General features: G+C 32.9%; 1 protein-coding gene, 1 long non-coding RNA gene and 1 pseudogene across 2 annotated transcripts; all 3 read left to right on the plus strand.

The window, feature by feature from the left end:
- Positions 1-644: 644 nt before the first annotated feature.
- LOC131171974 (uncharacterized) lies at positions 645-1,878 on the plus strand. The gene is made up of 2 exons (XR_009142684.1): positions 645-758; positions 1,679-1,878. It is a non-coding gene; the product is annotated as an uncharacterized LOC131171974 (long non-coding RNA).
- Positions 1,879-2,024: 146 nt separating this feature from the next.
- Positions 2,025-8,347, plus strand: LOC110634999 (pleiotropic drug resistance protein 2-like; annotated as a pseudogene).
- Positions 8,348-10,700: 2,353 nt separating this feature from the next.
- LOC110634982 (uncharacterized) lies at positions 10,701-12,157 on the plus strand. Its single transcript, XM_021784154.2, has 4 exons — positions 10,701-11,063; positions 11,266-11,376; positions 11,772-11,852; positions 11,963-12,157. Exons 1-4 carry the CDS (start codon positions 10,806-10,808, stop codon positions 12,035-12,037), a joined length of 525 nt encoding a protein of 174 aa, XP_021639846.1. The 5' UTR covers positions 10,701-10,805; the 3' UTR covers positions 12,038-12,157.
- The last annotated feature ends 6,844 nt before the right edge of the window (positions 12,158-19,001 follow it).

Below are 19,001 nucleotides of genomic sequence, written 5' to 3' on the forward strand. Positions count from 1 at the left end.
TAACTCTTAGCCCATTCTACACCTAATAGAACTCTTGAAATATATATATACCTTAATAATCCCTTCTGCTAAACTTTGCTCTCAAAATCTGTTTGTCACCTCCTTTTTCTATCAAATACTCTCAACAGAGAAACCCTAAATTTTTACTTCTCTATTCATCACATTCGATTCTGTTTTCAAGGTAAGAATTCTCATTCCTTATTCAATAATCGGTGAATCTAATTTTATTTTATTTTCTTAATCTGTTACAACTACTCCATAAAATTATTTTTGATCATTGGTATTAAATTGTGTTCATCATAATTATTATTGGATAATAATATATATATATATATATATATATATATATATATATATATATATATATATATATATATATGTAAAGCTATAACTATTCGTCCATCGTCCGTCCATCGTCCCACTCATCATGTAATCGTCCGTCCATCGTCCCATTCATCATGTATATATGTATGTAAAGCTATAACTATTCGTCCATCGTCCGTCCATCGTCCCATTCATCATGTATATATATATATATATATATATATATAAAGCTACCATTCCTCCCACGTGCACCGCAAACCCGCTTCCTCCCACGTTATATATATATATATATATATAAACAAGAATTATTATATTTTATTATTATTTGATATTTTTCTCTTATATTTTGGGTATGTAGGAGATTCAAATATTCAATCAGTCAGTTGAAATTGTCTCTCTTCCATTGAAAATAACTATTGTCTTGGAGGTTCCAGGTGAGTGGTAATTATAGTACATGGCACCGTTTTTATCCCTTTTAAAATTTCTTAGCATTAAGTTTGTTATTAAATAAAATTTTAAATCAATATTTTAACAATGATTTTATATGTGATTTTCTATAGTTTTATTTTATTATTAAATTTTATTTCGATTTTGATTAAATAATTAATTTTGCCAACTATCTCTGCATTATACCCATTAGGATTCCGGGAACAGGCCTTTAATGTATTTATATTGATTGATATTTGACTATAAAATTTACCGATGTGTTACTGAATTGATTTGAGATTGATTTGATTTTATTGAATTGATTTGATATTGATTTGATTTTATTGAATTGATTTGAGATTGATTTGATTTTATTGACTCTCTGAAACTATTGAAATACACTATTGGAATTGCACTATCAGTTATTATTTGCTATCTAAAATTTTTTATTGATTTTGATTGATTTGTACAAATTGATTTTCTGTTTTGAATTGGTACCTGTGCCCAGTATCTGTTTCTGTTATCTGGCCCCGCCGTGTGGACTATCACGGTATTAGGTTGCATTGTCGAGTCATGCATCATTGCAATTTATGTTTGCATTAGTATCATATGCATTGATATCTGTGAAGGAGGAGGAAGGTATCTGATATCTGGTAGCGCGCTTACCATCTGACCTTTGGTGATGTGGGGTATCATCACCCTGGTGCACTGTACCATAAAACTTTTATTGAATGAATTATTTGATTTATATGTTTTATGAAATTATTTTATTAATGATTTTGACAGCATGAGCATGATTTTATTGAATAGAAAATTTATTGTGAAATTAATCAAGCGTCTGCCTGTTCCTATTCCGTTGTGTGCTATAATTATCATTCACTGAGCATCTAGCTCAAACCACGTTTTCTCTGTCTGTTATCTGTTTCAGATCAGTAGAATTCTGCAGCTGATCCAAATATTCAGTCCATTTTCTGGAGAGGGACAACTTTGATTTTGTTCTCATGGTATGCCCGAATTCATGTTTTCTCGGGCTAATAATTAGTTTAGTTTATTGAACAGTTTAAGTTTTTATTTGAAATCTGTAGAGACTCCGCAGTTTACCTATGGGATATTTATGATGTTTATTCAGCATTTTGTTTATTTGGATTTTGTCTATTTTTGAGATTAGTAAGTGACAATATATTCATTCAAGATACTCTGATAAGGCTTGCATGATTTAAGAATACTTAAATTATGCGCCGGTCACGATTCAGAAATTTTGGATCGTGACAATTATGGTAGGGGATGACATGAGGAGAGGAATCTCTGGTGGACAAAAGAAGCGTGTAACCACTGGTATGAGTTAAAAAAACAGTATCTGTAATTGCTGCAAATGTGCATTATTACCTACTTTCAGATTTATTACTGCACATTGCTAATTCTGCCTGTGAAATTCAGGACAAATACTGGTTGGACTCACAAAAGCATTTTTCATGGAGCTGGACAGCTCCACTACTTACCAAATTATCAAGTTCATGAGGCAGATGGTTCATATCATGGATACTACAATGGTTATCTCTCTTTTGCAGCCTGCACCAGAGACATATGATCTCTTTGATGACATTTTCCTACTTGCAAAGGGTCAAATTATCTACCAAGTTCCAAGAGAGAATGTTCTTGAGTTCTTTGAATGCATGGGCTTCAAATGTCCAGAAAGGAAGGAAGTCGCTGATTTTCCACAGGAAGTAACTTCCAAGAAGGACCAAGAACAATATTGGTCTAGAAAGAACCAACCTTACAGATATATCTCAGTACCTGAGTTCATGCAAGCCTTCGACTCATTTCACATTGGTCGCAGATTGCTGAAGATCTTAGCATTCCCTTTGATAAGTCAAGAACTCACCCTGCTGCTCTGGTGACAGAAGAGTATGGTATCTCTAATTGGAATCTCTTCAAGGCATGCTTTGCCAGGGAATGGCTGTTGATGAAGCATAACTCTTTTGTGTACATATTCAAGACCACCCAGATAACCATCATAGCAACAGTTGCGTTTACCCTATTCCTGAGAACAGAAATGAAAGCTGGTCAAAGAGAAGATGGAGCAAAGTATTTTGGGGCACTGTTTTTCTGTCTTATTAATGTCATGTTCAATGGGTTGGCAGAGCTTTCGATGACAGTTTTTAGGCTTCCTGTGTTCTACAAGCAGAGGGATTCCTTGTTTTACCCTGCATGGGCTTTTGCCTCGCCTATTTGGCTCCTCAAAATTCCTCTCTCACTGTTGGAATCTGGGATTTGGATTCTCCACACATACTATACCATTGGTTTTGCTCCTTCTGCCAGTTGGTAAGTGCTTATCCATTATATCCAATGTTTATGGTTTGACAATGATTCTCATTGTTTACTGGTCAGTGATTTCTAATGGCTTCTCATATGAATGGCATTTACTGACATATCTGCTTTTTTTCAGGTTCTTCAGACAGCTCTTGGCCTTCTTTGGAATACATCAGATGGGTCTCACTCTCTTCTGTTTCTTAGCAGCCCTTGGGAGAACTGAAGTTGCAGCAAACACATTTGGTACTTTGGCCCTGTTGTTGGTCTTTGTGCTTGGAGGCTTCATTGTTTCCAAAAGTAATAAACCTTTCTTTGTTCACTGCTAGAACCTGAAGCAACAAACAACTTCTCTATTCATCCATCTATAACAATTTTGTTAATTTTTGAATCATCATTGAAGAACTATCTTTAATAGCCATATGCAGATGACATTCAATCATGGATGATATGGGGTTACTATGCTTCTCCTATGACATATGGACAAAATACCATTGCTATAAATGAGTTTCTTGATTATAGATGGAGCACTGTAAGTTCTTCAAAGCATTCGGGAAACCGAAAACACCTCATCATAGCTGATAGACTGCCAGAATTTCAATAAAATTCTCTGCATAAGGAAACATATATGAGTCTACCTTCATTTTAGATTGAAATCCTTCATCATTTCTATATGCATATTGATATAGTTTCTTGTGGCACAGCCTACTGGCAGTCCCAGTAAGCCCATAGTTGGAACTTCCCTTCTTAAGGAAAGAGGCTTGTTCAACACTGAAAGGTGGTTTTGGATTTGTATTGGCGCAGTTGTTGGGTTTTCCGTTCTTTTCAATATTCTTTTCATTGTAGCACTGACATATTTGAAGGGTAAGTCCATAACTCCTTTTCTAACTTTCCACTGCCATTCTTTCATATACTTCTCTTCTTAATATTTTCTTTCATCAATTTCAGTTCCTGGTGACAAAAAGGCTGTTCTTGTGGATGACAACTCTGATAATGAGCAGTTTACTTCCAATTCAGAAGGCAAGTAGTTTTATGCTTATGCATCTTCAAATGTCCACTATCTGTACACTTGAACATGCTACAATTCTTGCTTGGAAATTTGCATGCAGCAGGTTTAGCATTTAACTCATAAAAAAGGGATTAAGCATAAATATGAAAAGTAAAATAGGAGAAACTGAGAATGATTTAAGAAAGTAGAACAGGAAAATGAATAGCTAAATAAGTATGAACAAGGTTCAGAAGCATGGCGCATCAGTTAAATTTGATGATGATCAAAATACAAATCTATTATCAGTTTCCATTATTGTGCCTCTGACATGATATTAGATTAGAACAATAATAAAAGTTCCATGCATTACAATAAGCAAGGTTACAATCTCTTTGAACTCTCCAAATCTAAATCTCACACTACCATAATAGTCAAAATTTATAATATTTTTGAGTCAGAATATAATTCGAGCCAATAAAAAACATATCCGAATACAAAAAGCTATGCCATAACACAAAGGACACATTTAAAACTTTCTATTATTTTTCAGTTCAATGAATCCTATACCTCATATGCAGCATTTTTTTTGCTTGTGTAATTTTAAATCTTTGATTGCAGGAATTGAAATGGCAGTGACAAATGCTCAAGGGCATACCAGCTCAACTGTTAATTCTGCAAATAATCAATCTAGAAGAGGAATGGTTTTGCCTTTCCAGCCTCTTTTGCTTACTTTCAATCATGTAACGTATTACGTGGATATGCCGGCAGTATGTTATTTTCTTCTGGCTTTATATTTCAACTTCTGTATGATAATAAATCTTTTAGGTACATGAATATTTTTCTCACTAAATTTATTGGTGGACTTATCAGGAAATGTAGGCTCAAGGAATTGAAGAGAACCAACTACAACTACTACGCGATGTCAGTGGTGCTTTTAGACCTGGTGCTTTGACAGCATTAGTTGGTGTGAGTGGTGCTGGAAATACCACACTGATGGATGTGCTAGCTGGAAGGAAGACTGGAGGGTATATTGAAGGAAGTATAAGCATTTCTGGTTATCAGAAGAACCAAGCAACGTTTGCACGAATTAGTGGTTACTGTGAGCAGAATGACATTTATTTACCATATGTTACTGTTTATGAATCTCTGTTATATTCTGCCTGGCTGCGTCTTCCTACTGATGTAAAGATGGAAACAAGAAAGGCATGTCACTTAACCATCAAAGCTAACTTCCATTGTACAACTATGTTATAACAAGCATGTAAATCTAAGGCACATACACAAATCGCACACAATTACACAGTATTGAAAATAGAAGAAAAATAACACAGGATTTAACGTGGTTCAACTGTAAGGTCTACATCCACGGGCAAGACAAGAGAAAAAGTTTCACTATGATGAAAAGAGCAAGATACAATCAATTAGAACTTTCAAACCCTAACCCCAATGTGTTTCCCGAATATCTCACAACTCCGCAAATGGTAGAATATTACAATATTTATACCGGTTCATATTACAGGGGCGTTGCCCCGCACCCCCAAGGAGATCAGTGGAGATCAGTGGTGGGCTTTGGGCCCTGGCCTATCAGCCCGTGCCCTCTGCTACCACCATATATCTCACTTTTTATCCCAATTGGGTCGCAGAGCGAAAACTTTTTGATCGCCGCACGGAACTTTTTGGTCGGGTCTCACAATTCGGGTCTATGAAAAATATATCCAAAATACAAGCCACAAAAATAACAAACTATTTATATCTGAGCCACCAAATTCACATTTTTCCTTCCCTACAAGTCAACCCTTTAGCATTTAACTTTCCAGATAACTACATTGCTCTATTGTTTGTATTTTTTGACTGTACTTCTATTTTGTTCTTTAACAGATGTTTGTAGAAGAAGTCATGGAGTTGGTTGAGCTGAACCCAATTAGGAACGCTTTAGTAGTACTTCCAAGAGTGGATGGCCTTTCAACTGAGCAGCGAAAAAGGCTAACTATAGCAGTTGAGTTGGTTGCCAATCCTTCAATTATCTTTATGGATGAGCCCACATCTGGCCTTGATGCTAGAGCTGCTGCAGTTGTTATGCGTACTGTGAGAAACACAGTGGATACAGGACGAACTGTTGTATGCACAATTCACCAACCCAGCATTGATGTATTTGAAGCTTTTGATGAGGTATGGTTCAGTTTCTGGTTTGTTAACCTGTAATGAATTCCTTCTATGTTTATCATCACTTCATATGTTACATTGCAATACTGATCCCTATTATATGTGCTACATTAATTTTAACATGATATTATCATTTATTGCAGCTCTTGTTGATGAAAAGAGGAGGACAAGTGATATATGCTGGACCTCTTGGCCGCCATTCTCACAAGCTTGTTGAATATTTTGAGGTGAGTATAGCTATAAATATTTAATGATTTCCTTTTATACTGAAAGATTTGTGTGATCAGAAGTTGTTTAAGAGATCTAAAATTCTCTTTCAGGCTGTACCAGGTGTTCCCAAGATCAAGGAGGGTTATAATCCTGCTACTTGGATGTTAGAGGTCAGCTTAATTATAGTAGAGGCTTAACTTGGTGTTGATTTTGCTGAAATTTATGCAAATTCTGATCTCTATAAGTAACATGAAAGGTCTTGCTTGTTTGTAGCACCGTAACCTGACATACTTTGATCTTACTTAGGGACTGACCTTTCTCTGTCTTGTTGCCTTTTGCGGGGGAAATCAAGAGCTTATCAAGGAACTGAGCACTCCACCACCAGGCTCCAAGGATCTCTAATTCCCTACCAAATACTCGCAAAGCTTTATAACACAATGCCAGGCTTGTTTCTGGAAACAATTCTGGTCATATTGGAGGAACACACAATTCAACAGTATCCGCTTCATTATGTCAATTATCATTGCTGTTCTGTTTGGTGTTATATTCTGGAGTAAAGGAGACCAAATGTATGTATGAATTTTTTGTTCAGAATGTTTCTGAAAAATATTTTTGGTTCCTTTGGTTTGTGATGCTTATGTGGGGTTGTATTCTATCGTGTGTTCTTGACAGTCAAAAGCAACAGGACCTGATGAATCTTCATGGAGCCACATATGCTGCTCTTCTATTCCGAGGAGCTGCCAATGCTATTACTGTGACATCTGTTGTGGCAGTAGAGAGAACAGTCTTTTAACGCAAAAGAGCAGCTGGAATGTATTCAGAGTTGCCTTACGCATTTTCTCAGATAAGCAATGGGAAGCTAATCTAGGTAACAAGTTTTCTAATTCATTTTGTTCTTTTCATCATTTTTGTCTAGTCCATTAGTAACCCTCTTTTTTGTTGGCTATAGGTGGCTATCGAGGCTATTTATGTTTTCTGCCAAACCGTTGTATATTCTTTTCTTCTATACGCAACTATTGGGTATGATTGGAAAGGCGGAGAAATTCCTATATTTTGCTTACTTCATTTTAATGTCCTTCACCTACTTTTCAATGGACGGAATGATGGCCGTTGCACAGACTCCTGTCCAGCAAATTGCTGCAATTGTTATGTCTTTCTTCCTGAGCTTATGGAACTTGTCCTCTGGTTTCATTATTCCCAGGCCGGTTAGTAAATTCAAACTTGGCTCTTCTTTTTCTTGCATGTTGGAAATCAAATAAGATTTAGGAAGATTCTTGAAATGACTATTAAGATTTCAAGTGTTCGCTTAAAAGCCAGAAGTAATGGTAAAATAGAGCAAGAAATGTATCAGAACTTTAAAATGCAATTCATTTGGTGAACAAGTTGCTTCTATCACTATGCAATTGTTGCAGTTGATTCCCCTGTGGTGGAGGTGGTACTACTGGGCTTCTCCAGTTGCTTGGACCATTTATGGTATTTTTGCATCTCAAATTGCTGATAAGAAGAGTTTGATTGAAATTCCTGAATCAGAACTAATGGCTGTGAATGTATACCTTAAGGAGGCCTTTGGTTATGACCATGACTTTCTTGTACCTGTAGCCCTTGCCCATGTTGGTTGGGCCCTGCTTTTCTTCTTTGTCTTTGTCTGCAGCATCAAGTTCCTCAACTTTCAGAGGAGTTACAGAAATCTTCACGCTCGTCAGGACTTTTGCCCCATTTTTCCTTTCCTTTTTCTTTTTTCTTTTTTTTTTTTTCTTCTTTGAATGTTCAGATTTTTAGGTAGTGTAATTATGTAATATCCCTGGAATTAGAGGATAGATGAGTAGCTGACTTATCACTTTTGAGCTATTAGAAACAGAAATATAAATGGAGTTCTTAAACTGTAATTGAATTCATTGAAAGATTAATGAAATATAGTTGCTTCCTCTCTCTTTTTTTTTCTTCACGATCCGTTTTTCTTCTTCTGCTGTTTCTCTGCTGCTTCTTCCCTTTTCTTTCCTTCTTTCTCACTTTCCATCTCTGTCACTACCCAAACAACCCATGTTGTGACCAATTCAATACTTTAAGTTAACGATTAAAAGCCTAAAAACTAAAAGCTAACCAACAAACACTTCCAGAAGCAGGAACTTTGTCAGCTTACATAGCCACACGATGCATACAACCTTTTTCAAGGTATTTCTTAGGTCCCTAAATATAAATTAAAGGTGATAAAAATAAAAAACAATATCATTAATCACAGCATAATACATGTTAATTTATCCTTTTTTGATTTGAAATTCAATGCAAAATGAAAACTTTTTAGCAAATAAGATATGAAAAAGGTAAAAGATCAAATGAATGGGAAGATTCTTTGTTAGAGTTAAGAGTAAGTAGAATTTGGTTCAAATTAAAAAATTGACCGAATCGATTAAATTTGAAAAGTCAATTTGGTTTTCTTGATAATTTGATCCAATTTATTCAGTTTAGTTTGAGTTTCAAAGAAAAAAAAAATAGGTAGAATCGAATCAAACAATTTATATATTTTTTTAATTAATTGTTATCAGTTCTTAAATTAGAGTTAAAATTAGGGAATGTAATTGAAATTGAGTTACAAATGAGTCTAAAATAAGCAGAAAAAAAAAAGCCCAAGATCAAGTCGAAACTGGTTAATCAAACCAAACTATTGAGTTCAATTCGATTTACCAGCTAAAAATTATAATTTATTTAATTTTTTAATTTTCTAAACTAAACTAAACTAAACCAAACCAACGGATACTCACCCTTGTTAAAATTATTTTTAAGATGAAAGAGGTAATGATATAGCTAATTAGCTTTGTCCAATCTCTCCTACTCTATCTTGTCCCCTAAGGCTCTCAAAAACAAATAGTTTTTCTGTAGGTGAGCCCTTATTGTCCACCCCCACAAAACAAAGCTTTCACCCAGAGCACCCTTCTTTAAGGAAAAAGAAGATTTGCCTATACTTTTTGAAGACCCTTCAACCAAATTAAAACCATATGTGCACGCATAATTAGGATTAATTATGCATAACATACGTATTTCTTCAAATCCACACTATATAATCTGATATCATTTTTATCATAAAACCTAGTTTTAAGGTTTGCCATAAGTTTAATTCACTCATGTATATTTTCAAATTTTGTGTATGCTTAATTAACTAACAACTAAACCCTTTTCAAAGCTTGTGTTATATTGTGGCTTTTATTTCAAATAATTTCATTTTGATCTGAATTATGATTTAATTTGAAAACTCTACGATGCAATCTGAATTTAATAATTTAGAAAATTCAAAGATATTATAGCTAAATTTTTTTTCTAATCATAGTAAAGGTTTTCATTTGTATCTTATCTATAGAACGTAGATTTTATAATTGAATTGAGTAAATTTTATGTGTTTAATTTTTTCTTCTTTCCTTCATATTATAATTGTGTTTACTTTAGATTTGTGCGTATGTTATAACAAATTGTAATGCAGTGCTTTTTAATATACGCCGTATGCGGATATATATTTTATTCTATACAAATAAAAGTGAGAGGAGCTGCAGCAGTTAGCTGAATTTGTCTCTATACCAACTTGAAAAATAAATCCACCTAACCAAAGATATAAAATATAATAAAATGAAAGAGGAGTTGACCATAATTTATAATTTTTATTTTATTTCAAGAAAAGAAGGGAAAAGAAAAAAAAAAAAAACTCTTACCAAGAATGTATGCTGAGGTGAAATTTTAAATTTCAGTGTGTATATATATATATATCTTCTTTGGTAATATTAACTTTTTTAGTAGTGATTAATTATTTGAATAGCTGTAGGCTATTTTATTAATAATTAAATGTTTATATAGTGATTTAAAAGAGAAATGTTTAATAAAAGTAGCGTTAGTGGTATGATCTTGTCTGTTTTAATTAAAATGCTCCTTCAACCTCTAGAAGTTAGAAAGAGTAATTTTTTATGAATCATTCTCTCAACGTCTAAATACTATAATAAATATTAGGCCACTAAACAGTATAAATAAGAGACGTATTGTTTTGATAGATTACCTTAAATGCTGTCCGAACATAGTCATAATATATGATGAACTATGATCATGATAATTTAGAGTAAAGATGAAAAGAAGGTATTAGAGGGTTTAAAGTTAAGTCTTCATTCAACAAAGGTGAAATCCTCTTTTTTAACTTGATGATTAAAAGTGATTAAGGCAATTTGGTCATTTAGCTTTATGTAGTATATTGTTTTGTTGTAAAGTAAGCAGGTTGGTTTGGTTTCATACCTTTTAAAGCCAAAGATTTTATTTATTTATAACCACACCTACAACAAGAGAAAGAAAACAATTATCACACCAGAGAGAAAGAGCAAGAAAAGAAAAAGAAAAAGAAGGAGAAATTGGAGCAATGACAACCCAGAAACAGATATTGGATCAGCAACAATCACAGATGCAGAGATTGAAGAATCCAGGTGTTATTAGTACCAATGAAATTCCAGTAAAGGATGACAAGGAGGAGGATGAGGAGATGTCAACATCAGCATTGGGTATGTTTCGAGCCAAGGAAGAGGAGATTGAGAGGAAGAAAATGGAGATGAAAGACAAGGTTCAGGCTCAGTTGGGACGTGTTGAAGAAGCAACCAAACGCTTAGCTGAGATACGAGAAGTAAGTTTAGATATACTGCAAAACGATCTTGCTAGTATAGTGTCTGCAAAAACCTCAGGCCATAGATGAGACTGAAACAAATTTTCTTTTTCTTTATGTCTAATGATAGGCAATAAGAACCTATTGATCAGTTTTTGTCTTCTTTTTCTTTTTCTTCATGGAGACTATTATCTTTTTTACATGGGGAAAAAAAATCTTTTAGGAGCTTGAAGCTCTCACAGATCCACTGAGGAAAGAAGTTTCAATGGTGCGAAAAAGGATCGATACAGTTAACAGGGAGTTGAAGCCTCTGGGGCAGACCTGCCAGAAGAAGGTGAAGAATTATGGCTATAGCTTCTTACTTGCCTGGTTTTTTTTTTTATTTATTTATTTATTTTTTTTTAATAATTGAGGAATATTACCAACTTGATTTAGCTCAATAATAATGGAGTTATATTAAAGCTGTAAGTTTTCGTATTATAGAAGCCAATGTTAAAATAATAATAATTAAGGAACATTTGATATGACATTTTGGAAATGAAAGCAGTACACTGCATTTTTTTACAGAGCAGATGAAACGATTCCATCTAGCTGGACTTCATATATAGGATTTGGAGCATCCACACTTCATAATTGATTTTGTTGAATGTGTTTGTAGCAGTCCATTGAAGCAAAATTTTACTTGAGGCACTCAAAAGTTTATATTTCTGTGTGTGTGTTGATTTGCAGGAGAGGGAATACAAAGAAGCCGTTGAAGCTTTTAATGAGAAAAACAAGGAAAAAGCTCAACTGGTTTCCAAATTAATGGAGGTGAATATCTATTACTAAAACATTTCAATAAATGAACATTGTCTGCATAGTTCAATTAATATTTTGATTGCTAGCTGATACATTTCTTTTGCTTATGGATTGGTTGTCAGCTGGTGGGTGAAAGTGAGAGACTGAGGCTGAAGAAGCTGGATGAATTGAGCAAGAACATTGAAACTTTTCGCTAATTGAAACATTCTAACTATAGCAGAAACCAGTCATGTTATATAAGCTTGATGTAATTAGAATCATGCCTTTGAATTTGGTGTATACATTGTGACTTTTCTATCTGCATGATTTTTTTTTCAGTGGGTTTTTAATCATTGGAGGGCAGTTTGTTCATATAGGGAAAAAGAAAATCAACCACCAAACTGCAGGTTTGGTACTAAGCACATTGTCAAGCCTTGGGACATTTCTCAAATCTTGCATTCAAATGCAAGACATTCTTTGTTTCAGATTTGCATAGTGACGTTGTACCTTATTGTATTGGTAAACAGGTCATCTAGCTTCTTTCATCATCATCATCATCCTCATCATCATCATCATCATTCATTAGCTATTGTTAGACACAAATTCGAGATTTTACATCTTTAAGCACGATTTCAATACTATCAAATTAGAACTCCTCAATTGGAATTCACTCCTCTCATTCAATATTACAGAGTTAAAATTCATTTATTATTCACCTAGCGATCTAAATCAATAAATTGTAGCCCCACAATATAATAAAAAGAATGTGAAGGTGTACTGGTTGTCTTAAGGAAATAGACTAAGGAAAAGACACCAATTCATTTCAATGGTTCCCCCGTCCATTGGTTGTTGAAACATTATCATACCCAATCAATATTTAGATATTGTTTGAATCTGACCGATACCAATAACACATAAACAAACAGAAAATTTTATTACAGTACTATAAGTGACAGTGAAAGCTCTGGAAGTGCTATTAATATTAATAATGAAGGAAAAGGACATTTAAGCAGATGAATTGCAGTGAAATTGATATATATATATATATTTTAATGTTGAACAAAGGGAATTAAATGAGAGGCAAATAAGTTATCTTAACAGATAACATTGGGTCAATTAGATTCATATATTTAGAGCAACTATATTACAGCTCTTGGAATTATGGTTAGAGTCTAAAAAGATGTTTTTTTTTTTTTTTAAATAATAATTATGTTAAATGTTGTTATAAAAAATAATTTGAAAAAAAATATTAAACTATTTTAAAGTTTTTATAATTAAAACATATCCATTCTAACTTTATATCAAATTTTATAATTCTTAATAACTAATATATTTAAGGATTTTTTTTTTTTTTTTTTTTGCAATGGCAGCTCTAACACTAATGTTAAACAGATTTGTATGTACTTATGTTCCTTGGGATCAAGTTCAACTCATGTGGAATTCAAATGACATCCCATTGTTATTTTCTACCCTAAAATTATTTGTTCCTTCAAGTACAAGAAATTACCAAAATATTTTGCCATTATTGGAATGCTTTAGTAATAATAGATATATTGTGGTGAAGCTAAGCTTTAACCCAAGTGCTATCTCTTCATTTCTTCTCTTGGAAAAACAATAAGTACAACTAACAAAAGGAACATACACAACTGAACAAAGATCCTTCTACCTAAGCCACTTCCAGTTTGAAGAAACTGGGAAATGCTTCAGAGAAACCGCAGCTCTTCGAGGAAGACTTGCATTTAAGGATCACTGGTACCAGCGGTAACTGGGCCTAAAAGCCCACTACTCTTTAAAATGGAATACAGTGTTTCACAAACAAGAAAAAGTATACTTAGTTCCTTGCAATATTTCTCAAATGAACGGGCCACGGCGATCTGTTCTTGTTCATAGGAAACTTGGACAGGGGACATTTTCTTTTGATTTTCTTTCTTCTTCCCCCTAACGTGTTTAAGGTTCTTAACGTCCTGGTCAGTTTCTCCCTTCTTCATCTTCACGAGCTTAAGATTCTCAACGTTCTGATTAGAATTTCCTTGGAGGAATTCCGTACAGAAATCTTTCCAGTCTCTCCCCAGCTGAATGCACTGCAAAACATTAAACATAGGTTTTTCCTTTGCATTTCTATATTTAATGCATCTAGAGACTTCCTCCTCCACAGATTTGAATCTTGCTGCTTCCGAAAGAAAATGGATGCAAACTAAAAGGGCTTCAGCCACTTTTTTATTGTCGACCTTACCTTCCCCTTCGTTGTTGAGATTACTGATGGCATTCTCCATGGTGTCACATATAGAGATGTTTTGACGTATTTTGGATTCAGATCTAAGCGATTCATAATTAAATTCAAATGGAAGTTCTTCGGCTTCTGGGTCTTTGAATTCTTCATTAATATCGGCAGAAGTATTTTTAAAGCAGTAGATTTTTTTTACGTTTTGTTCTTCTTCTCCCTTTTCCAGCTTTTCCCTTCCTTCTTCAGTTTTTTCCTCATTTCGATCCTCACTTTTTGGTACTTCTATACCATAACCTTCACTTTTTGGTACTTCTATTATATAACCTAACAGATATACATCTTCTTTTTTTATTATTAACGTAACGGATTTGTCCCCTGAATTTGAGAGTTTCACCAAAAGAAATCTCGATTGGGTTGGATCAAATCGAGTCAGCACCTTTTTTCCTGGGAGTTTAGTTCGTATTTCCTCTATGAACTCTTTGTACCTTTCACCTTTTTCTTCTATGAACCCTTTGTCCCTTTCACCTTTTTCTTCTTTAAAGGTAAATTCCACATCCGGAAGGCGCTGATGCTGAGAACTGCTGCTGGGGGGCGAGTCTTGAGGCTTCGCTCTGCTGCTGGGGGGAGAGTCTGGAGGACTCGGGCTGCTGCTGGTGGCCGAGTCTGGAGGATTGGCTCTGCCGATGGGGGGCCAATCTGGAGGACTCAGACTGCTGCTTGCGTGCAAGTGCGGAAAATTTGTATTCATTGAGCGCGAGAAATTGTATATTATTACCATCACTAACATTATGAGGAGGATCTGCAGCAATGGATCTAAGAGTTTCCAGCACTCCTCAAATAGAGACATCAGCAACATTGATTCAATATACCAGAAAACAAACATGCAGACCCTCGTAATCATATCCTGGTAGGCCCGCATAATTATCTCGTTGATCATGTTTCCCTTTCCTAGGGAAAAAATTTTTTTTGAATCATTGTGCTCAAGAATCTACTTACTACTTCAACGTAAAATATGCAAAAAATTAAAATAAAATTAGGTCCAATTTACTTAAATAATTTTTAGACTCAAAGCAGCTAGGTTGTATTAGTTCATTAATTCTTCTGTCTCCTACGAAATATGGCACAAGGGTGCATTACAAAAAGGATGCCCTATTTTGACGACTTGATGCATGCATTTTAGATCATCATTTAGATGTAATTTTTGCACATAATTTATCCTTGTTCATAGCCATTATTATAGATATTAGTATATATTTAGCCAATTTTGCAATTTTCACTTTTCTTAGTTTAATTTTTGGAATTTATTTGTTTTGTAGGGTAAATTTGGAGAAATTTGATGTATTTTAATTAGAGTAGCCATTTGGAGGAGATTAAAGTCGAATTGCAAAAATTTTGAAGTTGAGTAAAAAATAGCCGAGAGCGACACAACCTGCAGCACAACCGAATTAGCTTATGTCGCAGGTTGTGTCGATCGTCAGATATTCACGCCGAGAGCGACACAACCCACGACACAACTGACTCGGCTTATGTCATTTTTACTGGAAATAATTGACGTGGCATTTCCGTTACTCCAGCTTTTTACCTCACTTTCTCTGGAACCTTCCCCCTTTTACCCATTCTAGGGCAGACCCTTAGCCTATATAAAGCCTCATTTTATCATTTTCTTTCCATAGAGAGCAAGGGAGGCATTTTTGGCAAGATTAGAAAGAGAGAAGGAGGGAGCACGTTCTGCATTTTTTCCAGCAGCCTGCAGAACTCGTTTTCTGCACTTTTCTGCAGCAGATTCTGCTGCATATTTCTGGGTTTTTCTACCCCTTAGCTTACATTTCCATTATTTCTTCATTTATACATTTGGGTTTGTCTTTAAACAATGATTTGTGAGTAGTTGATTGAGATTCTAGAGATGGGTTATTGTGGTTTTGAGCTGATTTAGCCATTTAAATGGGATTTGTTACTTGCTCTGCTGCTGGGGGGCGAGTCTTGAGGCTTCGCTCTGCTGCTGGGGGGAGAGTCTGGAGGACTCGGGCTGCTGCTGGGGGCCGAGTCTGGAGGATTGGCTCTGCCGATGGGGGGCCAATCTGGAGGACTCAGACTGCTGCTTGCGTGCAAGTGCGGCATATTTGTATTCATTGAGCGCGAGAAATTGTATATTATTACCATCACTAACACTATAAGGAGGATCTGCAGCAATGGATCTAAGAGTTTCCAGCACTCTTCAAATAGAGACATCAGCAACATTGATTCAATATACCAGAAAACAAACATGCAGACCCTCGTAATCATATCCTGGTAGGCCCGCATAATTATCTCGTTGATCATGTTTCCCTTTCCTAGGGAAAAAAAAAATTGAATCACTGTGCTCAAGAATCTACTTACTACTTCAACGTAAAATATGCAAAAAATTAAAATAAAATTAGGTCCAATTTACTTAAATAATTTTTAGACTCAAAGCAGCTAGGTTGTATTAGTTCATTAATTCTTCTGTTTCCTACGAAATATGGCACAAGGGCATTACAAAAAGGATGCCCTATTTTCACGACTATACTTGCTAAGGTCACAATCAATTTTATTAATAAAATTCATATAGACTAATTTATCCTTCCCAGAAAAACTATTTGTGTTCTAATTTAATTAGCATTCTATTTATGCTATAACTTCTCTTTTATCTTATTTAATAAGAATTAAAAATAAAAAAAAAACTTAATAATTAAAAATAAAAAAAAATGGGTCTAGACCATGAACCAACTCTTTTTTATGACCTTAAATTTCAAATGAATAGCTCATCAATCAAGAATTCATTTTTCTTTTTTCACTCTAGTGGCGGAGCTGGGCATTATATTATGATGGGTTATATATATATATATATACACATACAAAAATATAGTAATTATATACAATTTATTTAAAATTAAAAAACATTTGATTATGCATTAATTTAAAAAAATTTGAAATTATTTTATCAACAAAATTTAAAAATTTAAAAATATTTTATAATTTAAATAACAAATTTATTAAAATTAAAAAAAATAATTATGTGATTAATATACGCTAATAATAGAAAAGATATTGTCATGGTATAATAATTTCAATAAATTATAATTAAATTTTTATAACATTAAATAAATTAATATATTTTAAGTATATTTATTTATAAATTAAAATTATTTTAAATAATAAAAATTTAAAAGTGAAACATTTAAAAAGGAAAGACAAAAATAATAGAGCTGCTGGGGCTCCCAATAGAGCTTCGCCCCAGTTTTACTCTTTCATTGAAGTACCATGCCGATTGCAATAATGACCTTTTCTATCACTGTCAATATAAAAAAAAAAAATTATCTTTTTTTTTTTTTTAAATTTCTTGATAGATATTGCATAATCTTCTGCAAGTGGAAAGTTTTAATTACTATTAAGAAGATTATCTCGGCTTTGAAAATAATGTTGAAAAGTTTCAATTGAATCAAGTGGCACAACAGAATTTTCTTATCTTTATGCTATTGGAACTTACAATTGATCATGACCCTCCATAACAATAACTATAAAAATTAATAAATAATAAGAGTTAATTACTTATGAAAAATTGAGAATCATGTCATGTGAATTAAATATATGCACAAAAATGAATATAATAAAAGTATGAAACAAAAGACTGTATGATACTTAAAAATACAAACTAAGAAAATTATCATATAAAAGTGATGCTATAAGTATAGCAACACTAACATTTGCTTGACTAGAATAAGAGAAGGCCACTATTTAAAACATCAATGTTTATTTGTTTTAGAAGCACTTGAGATAATAAGTGAGAATTGTATTCAAAATTATTAGACCCCATTTTTTGCCTTTTAAATTTTTTTCCCTTCCATTCTTTTTATTTCTTCTTAAATAAGGTATGGGGGAAGTAAAAAGCTACAAATACAGAATGCTAACTAAATTTAAGATACAAATATTAATTATGAAAGGGATAAATTAATCTATATAATTTTTATTAATTAAAAGACTGTTTGACATAACTGGTAATTGATAGACATGTAAACAATTGAACTAATGTATTTAACAAATAAATTAGTAAGGTATCTAATAGTTGATATAGTACTTACTAGTTTTATGATATGAGTTGTTCATCAACTGCTGTGTGATTTTTTTATTACTTAATAAGAATATCTTAAATCTTAAATCAAATACAACTAATTCATTGGTACCCTTTTTTTTATTTTTTTTTAACAATATCATCATTCATCACGTTAAATATATTGTAATTTTATTAAAAATATATATTTTTTTATTTTTATTAATGATATAAAACATAAATATTTATTTATTATGGAAAAATACATATTTTTACGTGTAAAATTTAAAATTATAAGATTTTGTAATAATAATTAACGTATTATTTTATAATTACATTTTAAAAATAATTTAATTTTTATTTATATATTTTAAAAATAAAATAAATTCTATAATATAAAAATAATAATTATATATTTATTTTAATAACAAAATAAATCATATAATATAATAAATTAGTAATTATATATTTATTTTAATAATAAAATAAATGATATAATATATGCTCTTACACTATAAAAAAAATCAGTTTTGCAACCAATTATTGCAACTGACTGAAATCGGTTGCCATTAGTTAGGGCTGTGCACGGTTCTTGGGAGAACCGAACCGAACCGAAGAACCATACCAAACCGATAGGAACCGTACCGAACTGAATTTATTTTGATACTTTAGTTCGGTTTTGGTTCTTTACTAAGAACTGAACTGGAACCGTATCGAAATTAAACTCAAATCGAACCGAGAACCGAATTTATATATATATTTTTCTATATTTTTTTTAGATGTATTATATACTTTTAATATAATTATATATACTTATGTACGTATATACAATTATGAACTAAATATAACTTAATATTGTATTTCATTTTTCTATATTTTCTTAATAATTTTA

The sequence above is a fragment of the Hevea brasiliensis genome, chromosome 1 (assembly GCF_030052815.1).
Source record: "Hevea brasiliensis isolate MT/VB/25A 57/8 chromosome 1, ASM3005281v1, whole genome shotgun sequence".
NCBI lineage: Eukaryota > Viridiplantae > Streptophyta > Magnoliopsida > Malpighiales > Euphorbiaceae > Hevea > Hevea brasiliensis.

Bases quoted from the DNA above. Each gene is read 5' to 3' on its own strand.
- LOC110634982 (XM_021784154.2), top strand. From the start codon at position 10,806: ATGACAACCCAGAAACAGATATTGGATCAGCAACAATCACAGATGCAG. The intron at 11,377-11,771 runs GTGAAGAATTAT...GTTGATTTGCAG, and splicing joins GGCAGACCTGCCAGAAGAAG to GAGAGGGAATACAAAGAAGC. The intron at 11,853-11,962 runs GTGAATATCTAT...ATTGGTTGTCAG, and splicing joins TGGTTTCCAAATTAATGGAG to CTGGTGGGTGAAAGTGAGAG.